Below are 7,717 nucleotides of genomic sequence, written 5' to 3'. Positions count from 1 at the left end.
ATGTTTAATTTTTCCAATTTTTCAAATAGGTGGAGTTCACAGTTTCTCCGACTGGAGCTAATTTCATTTTTAGTTTGGAGAATTATATAAAAAGGGCCTGGATGATTTTCCGGGTATAGAATCTGGGTATTTTCATACGTATTAAAATTGTAATTTATCTTTATATTAGATGGAGATTGTGTTGTGTAGTTTGTTGTGACACTTTTGAATTTTTTGCTCTCAGGCATGAATGTTGGGCGGTTCTTTTTTCTTTTCATTTCCCACCATGATTGGTGGAAAAGTTTTTTAGAATTGCAATTTTATAATAAACACTGCACTGGTTTGTTTTTGTTTTCCTTTTAATAATGAGGTTTTGGAATAACACTGCACTTGTTTTTGTTTTGATAACGATATTTGGAAATAACCGTTTATAAACGAAGGAGTTTTTGTTTGTTTTTTTTTCGTAATGCCAACCAAAATAGCTAACGAGAACAAACAGATAAGCGACCGGCGCGTAGAAGTCTGACATCAACAAAAGTTGAGGCTAAACAGATTATTATGCCAAATATGCTGTTAGCGCCGGCTGCCCAATCTCCACCGCCTTATCAATAAGAGACGCACAATGTAAAGTTCAGGAATTACTCTGGAATGAATGGTCTGATGATTACAAGGAAGGAGTTCTACATAAAGGCACATACTTCAAACTGTTCTTCCATGAACTTCCGAAGACCCAATGGTTCAAAAATGTAACAATGGCTCCCACCGACATTAAGACGATTAATAGATTATTAACTGGCCATACTTATTGCAAAAAATTCTTACATCGTATTGGCATAGCTCCATCAAACTTATGTGACACCTGTAATGTGGTAGAAGATGAGCATCATTTAATTTTTAGCTGTATAAAATTTGAACAAAATCGACCAAATTTTGAAATGTTCAAGCATTTCAACAACTTACCTGACCTCCTTCAAAAACGGAACATGGCGGATATTGCAGAATTAGTTGACTTCATCAAACACAATAAAATTTCGCTATAAAGCTCGCCATTTTTTCTCAAATGTCAAACACATCACACAATGTAATAACGACCTACAATTCAAATCATGGAGATTTATACTAAGACATAGACCCTAAATATTGGCATGTCTCTCATCAATTCCTGGTATATGAGCACTATGTGACTCTACCAACACACACTGACGTGGAACTAAAACCAAAAAAAAGAGCATGCGTGCGTACGTTATATATTATTGTCAAAAAAAGTTAAAATGTGGGAACTACTGTTGTTTGAGTCACACGACAAAAGTAACGTATGCATATGACGCATAAAGTTGACGAACTTTTAACTTCTCAATGCGTCGGGTGCGTTGACAACATTAAACAACATGTAAACAAATCAAGAACCGAAAGTCAATCTAAAATATTGACGAGGAATTATTGATTGATATGTATTTTAACATAATATTATATACTTTAAAAAGTGCGTGGAATACAAAATCATAATAAAAAGCACAGGGACAAGGAATGTGATCAGCAAATTCATTGGTGTTCCGACGCATTCTGTGTAACTCAATGGAAGAATCGTATTCGTCAACGCATTCGAATACAACGTACGCACGCTTGACCGCATTGTATGTAATTCCACCTTATCAGTTATTCCGGACGGAATGTCAGTGTTTGCAAAGAATCTTACAGTGTGTCGGATCGATACGACTTGTCGGCGATGACTAAATAAGCGGTAAAGGTGTTATCGATCCCATAAACATGCAGCAGTATCGATTATGCCTTTGGACTTAAAGCGGACCTTAGACGGTCGGATAAACTCTACGACAGAGGTTCGCCTATTTGTTCAAGTTTTACCCTCACACTGCACGAACAATTATGATAACTCCTCCTTTTCCGATTTTGAGTTTGCTTGCATTCGGCCATGTGACGCATTCGCTAGTTGTATGTCAATAAAATCCGAAGCCGTTGGTATAAACTGCTGTCATCCGAAATTTATTAAGATCTGTCTGCAACTTTTAGAAAACCATATAAAGGCCGGTACTCTGTTCGGTTTTCGCGTTGAAACTCCATACAAAACCAAAACATGCGAAAAACTAGCGAAATTTTTTCCATTTGTGGTACTTTGTTTTTTTTTCGAGTTGAAAAACTGACGTAACTCGCGTATTCAGTATTTTCATAACATGGCGCCATTTGCAATGTGAATTAAGAAATAATTTATTTATTAAACTGATTTTTGTGAATTTATAACACAAAAGTGGATCTGATTATTATTTAAAAATGTAATCTGATGATTGATAAAACTAACATGGAGTTGTATTTCCATAATAAACTAGCAACCAACATCTAGCCGCTCCCTACTATATGGTAGAATATAAATAATTTATATAATATGAAATTTAAACACAAATGTTAACAAAATAAAAGCTTTATTTGGTGAATTATATTTTACAATCGTTTCATTTGTACTGGGCATCGGGATAATAAACACAAAACATAATTGAAACAACAGGAGGCACAGCAATTGATGTTCCAAACAAGCATTAGCACTTCAAGCAACATGTATAGTACCGAGGTAGCAATGAATGGAATCACAAGAATTAATTGCTATGTTCCAAAAAATAAAATGCAGCACTGTAAAATTAGTTTTTTAATTCCAAAGATATTTGTAAAATAACTTCGCCTGCTTCTTCTTTTTCAAATTATTTATTTTGTATGCGAGTGTGTGTAAATCGAGCAACTAGTTGCGTATGTATATGTAATCATTTCGTGACAGTCTGCGATGTTGTCAATACATTTCGACGAAATAAACGCAAAAAAATCCCAAAATGGCTGTTTTTTCCCCCTCAAAATATATTGTCAACACTATCATTTTTCAACGCGAAACAATGATTTAGGGGAACTTTTTTCGCACCAACAAACAGAGTACCGGCCTTAACGCACATATTTAATACCATAATAACAACAAGCGAGTTTCCGAACTGCTGGAAACACGCTAAGATTCTTCCTATCCCTAAGAATGTTGATGGTACAGAACATCGTCCCATATCTATACTGCCTTATCTTTCAAAGGCATTTGAAAGAATTATACACATTCAGACCTCTGAGCACATACAAAACCATAACTTACTATATAACAAACAATCGAGCTTCAGGCCAAAACACAGTTGCGTCACAGCGATGGTTGATGTTGCGGATGATATTTGTTGTTCAATAGATGATGGACTTGTCAGCTGTCTCACGTTATTGGACCACTCTAAAGCGTTCGACTGTGTGAGCCACGAGATACTGTGTACGAAACTGATATACGATATATGATATATGAATACTTCTTTAATTTTTCAACAGCTGCTGTCTCACTAATTTCATCCTATTTGCGGCAACGAACACAGGCTGTGGAAATGAGTGGTACAATCTCCAGACCTTTAACTGTTACTAAGGGTGTACCCCAAGGATCGATATTGGGCCCTCTCCTTTTTTGCCTTTATATAAATGATCTTCCAAGCTGTCTAAAGTTTTCAAAAATTCATATATATGCTGATGATGTGCAAATCTACTTGAGTTGTAAAAAATCTGGGTTAACAGATGGAATCGACAAATTAAATTTGGATCTACTGAACATACATGAATGGGCTACATATTAATCCAAATAAATCAAAACTATTAATCATGAGCAATCGTACACATGTCGTTTCGTCTGATCTACGTGTTAAGTGTGTAAATATAACCATAGCGATAGGCGGTAGGCGAACACTTATTTACTTGTATTTCTTATGGGAAGCCCAAAATCCGCGACGGAATACCGTGACGGCTAGCGGCGTGTCGCTCAATTAAGTGTGTAAATATAACCATAGCGATAGGCGGTAGGCGAACACTTATTTACGTGTATTTCTTATGGGAAGCCCAAAATCCGCGACGGAATACCGTGACGGCTAGCGGCGTGTCGCTAAATTAAAACTTATTCTAACTCCTTGGCGAAAACTGGTATAGTGTTGCCATCGCTTATCAATTTTTTTTAACTCACCACTAGGAATTGCTGTTGCCTGGACACGTGTAGATTATTTTTTCTTGAAATAACTCAACAAATAACAAGCCATTGTATGTTTTTATTCAACTTCATTGTTTAATATTGTCAAAGCGTGCTGTATTGACAACAAAAACGCTAGGAAACGTGAAAAAGGGAATTATTCGCCGTCAAGCTTATTGTATTTGCCGTTGCGGCAAAAATGTTTCGCCTACCGCCTATCGCTATGGTTATATTTACACACTAAGTGTGTAACGAAACTTGAACGAACAAACAACAAATAGGTGAACCTCTGTTGTAGTGTTATCCGACCGTGTAAGGTCCGCTTAAGATTCTTTACAAACACCGACATTTCATCCGAAATAACTGATAGTCTGTAATGCGCCTAACGAGTACTTGTAATCACGTACTCGTTACTTTCCCAACACTATTGCCGTATTCACTTTTCTGTTTGATAGCATATTATTATCGTCCTTGTTCTAAAAAAATACTTCAAGTGGAGTGAATATGCCTAAATATTACTGCGACTATTGTGATACGTACTTGACCCACGACTCACCGTCTGTAAGAAAAACACACTGTACGGGACGCAAACATCGTGACAATGTAAAGTTTTACTATCAGAAATGGATGGAGGAACAGGCACAACATTTAATCGACGCTACCACCGCTGCATTCAAAGCTGGCAAAATAACTCAAAATCCCTTCGCTGGCGGTCCTAAGCCAGGCGCTGGAGTTGCTTTGCCTCCGCCACCCAATATGAATATGACCGGACCACCAAGACCAGGCATGATGCCACCAGGTATGCCACAAATGATGATGGGACATCACCCGCAAGGTGGTGCAATGCCGCCACCTATGTTGGGAATGCGTCCTCCGCCAATTATGGGTCCAATGGGTATGATGGGCCCCCCGCCACCTTTGGGAGCAATCCGACCACCTATTTTGAGTGGACCACCGCCTAAATAACAAGGTCCAAATCAAAAAGGGTAAGGTTGCTGATTGTGAAGTAATAATTTCAACTCAAACTAATTATTTGTGATTAAGTTTTAGCGTATTCATAATTTTCTATATTGTACTAATAAACAAATCGAAAACACTAATATACGTGTATTATATACCCGTATTTTCTTTTTTATATTGCAAATTTGTGTAAGGCATAATGTAGCCTTTTGCCCTGGTTTATGGAATCATTAGACAACAATAGAATTCATAAAGCAGAACATAAACGTTAAAATGGAATGAGTATTGTTTTGTGGTCTTTTTGTTTTCCTTGTCTAAATGTATGCAATTCAAATGGTAGCAAATGCTTATATTTCTCAAACCACTCCGCCAATTGATAGACTTATAATACAATGGGCTAATCACGGCATTCGATATCGAATTCATAACCATATCGAAAAAATTGTCGATACGATTAAAAGTTTGGATCACGTCATTCGATCGAAATTTGATGCAATTTCTCTAGCAATGCCAACAGCAAAAAACGAAGCGGAACAAAATTAAGTTAGCGGCACAAAATAGAATGTAGAAAAACAAATGTTTTTGAAATTTTCAAAGTAAAGGTGGGTATTAAGTTCGTAATTTTTTCAGTAAAGGTGGGTATTAAGTTTGAGTTTAGCCGCTAATTTTCACTAAAGTGAAAACTAAATGAGTAAAAAACGTCATAAAATTATACATATTTGTCGCAGATTTCATTATAACTTGATGGGGAATATCCCAAAGCTAATTTTCACAAAATTTATATTCCTTAAAATGGATTATTGAAGAAAAGTAATCGTGAAAAATTGACGATTTTAGCGGCTAAAATCGAACTTAATACCCACCTAACCACGCTAAAGTGAAAACTAAATCAGTAAGAAAAAGGCTTGACTGGGAAAAAGCCATATCTCTTTTTACATTCCTCCGAATTCCTTCCTAATTGGAGGATAAGATGAATATAAAATAATTCGGCGAAAAATAAGGAATAAAAGTGCACATTGTTATTGGTGTAAGTACATGGGTTTGAAATGGTGTGCACTGTTAGAAAGTCACCTTTGGAAGCTCAATGTACGATTTCGGCTGACGAAGGAGTCGCTCAAATGGAAAATAATTTTTGTGGCATGTCAACGTCAATTCTATCGCTTTGCAATTGTCTGCCGTCTTAAAACTTTTTGCCAGTGGAAGCCTTCATCATTCACTATTCTTACAAGGTGGTCCAGAAGCGTTATGTTGTCACGGAATGGTACGGTAATTGCTTAATCACAATCGCTTGGATATCGATCTAGCATGTGCACCTTATATATATTTCTTTGCCAAGCTAGGATGCTCGCTCTCGAACTCGTCTGGGACCAATTTTTGTTTAACTTTTATTGGAGTTGCATTAGTCCTAAATATTCAAAATATGTTCATTATATGTAAATTTACTAAAAATTAGCAACAATTCGAACTAAAACTAATATATTTACTATTCCTATATGGCGAAAATAATGTAAAAAACAAGTGCAAATGTTTTACGATTGCAATTTACTAGAGGTGTTCGCGTGACTGAAATTTCACTCACACTCACGCACATTCACGAAGCAAAATGTTTATTCACGCTCACGCACGAACTACTTTTAAAGACTCACACTCACGCACGTGATTCACGAGACTTACGACATTTTCCAAACGGAAATCAGCAGAGGCAACAAAATTCAAAAATAGAATATAGTTCGAGAGCTAAATTAATTTCAGTTTACATACGAGTATGAATTAAATATTGATTTTTTTCGTGAGCGTGATTTTGCAGAAATTTTATTCACGCACACTCACGAACCGATTTTATTTATCACGCACGCTCACGCACGACATATTAATTTTAGTCCCATTCACGCACATTCACGAGAGTTCCTTCAAACTTTGTTCACGACTCACGTGTTTCACGCGTGAATCACGCGCACACCTCTACAATTTACCAATCGAAAAAAATGTCGATCAATAAACTCGATATCGACTCCTGTGATCCGAAAAATTTAGATTTCGATCAAAAGTTCTCGATATCGAATGCCGTGATTAGCCCCCAGTAGTAGGGACCGTAATTTCTAAAATCCTGCATTCCAATGGAAATCGGAGTGATTAAATAAATAAAATGAAATTCGAAAACAAATCACATAGAACCTTTGGTTGCTGTGTATGGTTAAAAATAGCATTAATGATTTTCAATACGGCTATTAATCGTTACTAGAAACTTTCGCCGCCGAGGATAATTTGACCAAACATCACGTGTGAGCATACTTCAGATTTAAAGTTTTTAACGCGCTACCCTCAACTTTGAGAACATTCAACGTTTCCTGTCCTACATATCGAAAAAAGCTACTTCTTCATTTTGCTAATCTGACATAAAAAAAAAATAAATAAATAAACTTTATAGTATGCAGTGTCCATTACTTGTCTTACCGCTTAATATGATCGTCATGTACAATTATTAACACTAATCAATAAATATGTGATTTAATTATTATTATTTATAGTATTTTTTTCTTTTTTTATAAACATAAATTTATATTTATATATTGTTTCCTTTTTTTAAATAATTGTTACCCATATTATTATTATTTTTAGTCTTAAGTCATTATGTTTTTATAATTTTGTATTCTAAATTTTGGAGTAGACTTTATTGTAATTTAATCTATATCGGCCCATGGCTTCAAATTACAAAATCGAGAAAATAAATAAAATAAAAAAAAG

At 35.6% G+C, this 7,717-nt stretch overlaps 1 protein-coding gene across 1 annotated transcript; it reads left to right on the top strand.

The window, feature by feature from the left end:
- The first annotated feature begins 4,419 nt into the window (after nt 1-4,419).
- snRNP-U1-C (small ribonucleoprotein particle U1 subunit C) lies at nt 4,420-5,112 on the top strand. Its single transcript, XM_075291403.1, has one exon. It carries the CDS (start codon nt 4,517-4,519, stop codon nt 4,976-4,978), a length of 462 nt encoding a protein of 153 aa, XP_075147518.1. The 5' UTR covers nt 4,420-4,516; the 3' UTR covers nt 4,979-5,112.
- The last annotated feature ends 2,605 nt before the right edge of the window (nt 5,113-7,717 follow it).

The sequence above is a fragment of the Haematobia irritans genome, chromosome 1 (genome assembly GCF_050003625.1).
Source record: "Haematobia irritans isolate KBUSLIRL chromosome 1, ASM5000362v1, whole genome shotgun sequence".
Classification (NCBI taxonomy): Eukaryota; Metazoa; Arthropoda; class Insecta; order Diptera; family Muscidae; genus Haematobia; species Haematobia irritans.
This window is presented reverse-complemented; position numbering and strand designations above follow the sequence as displayed.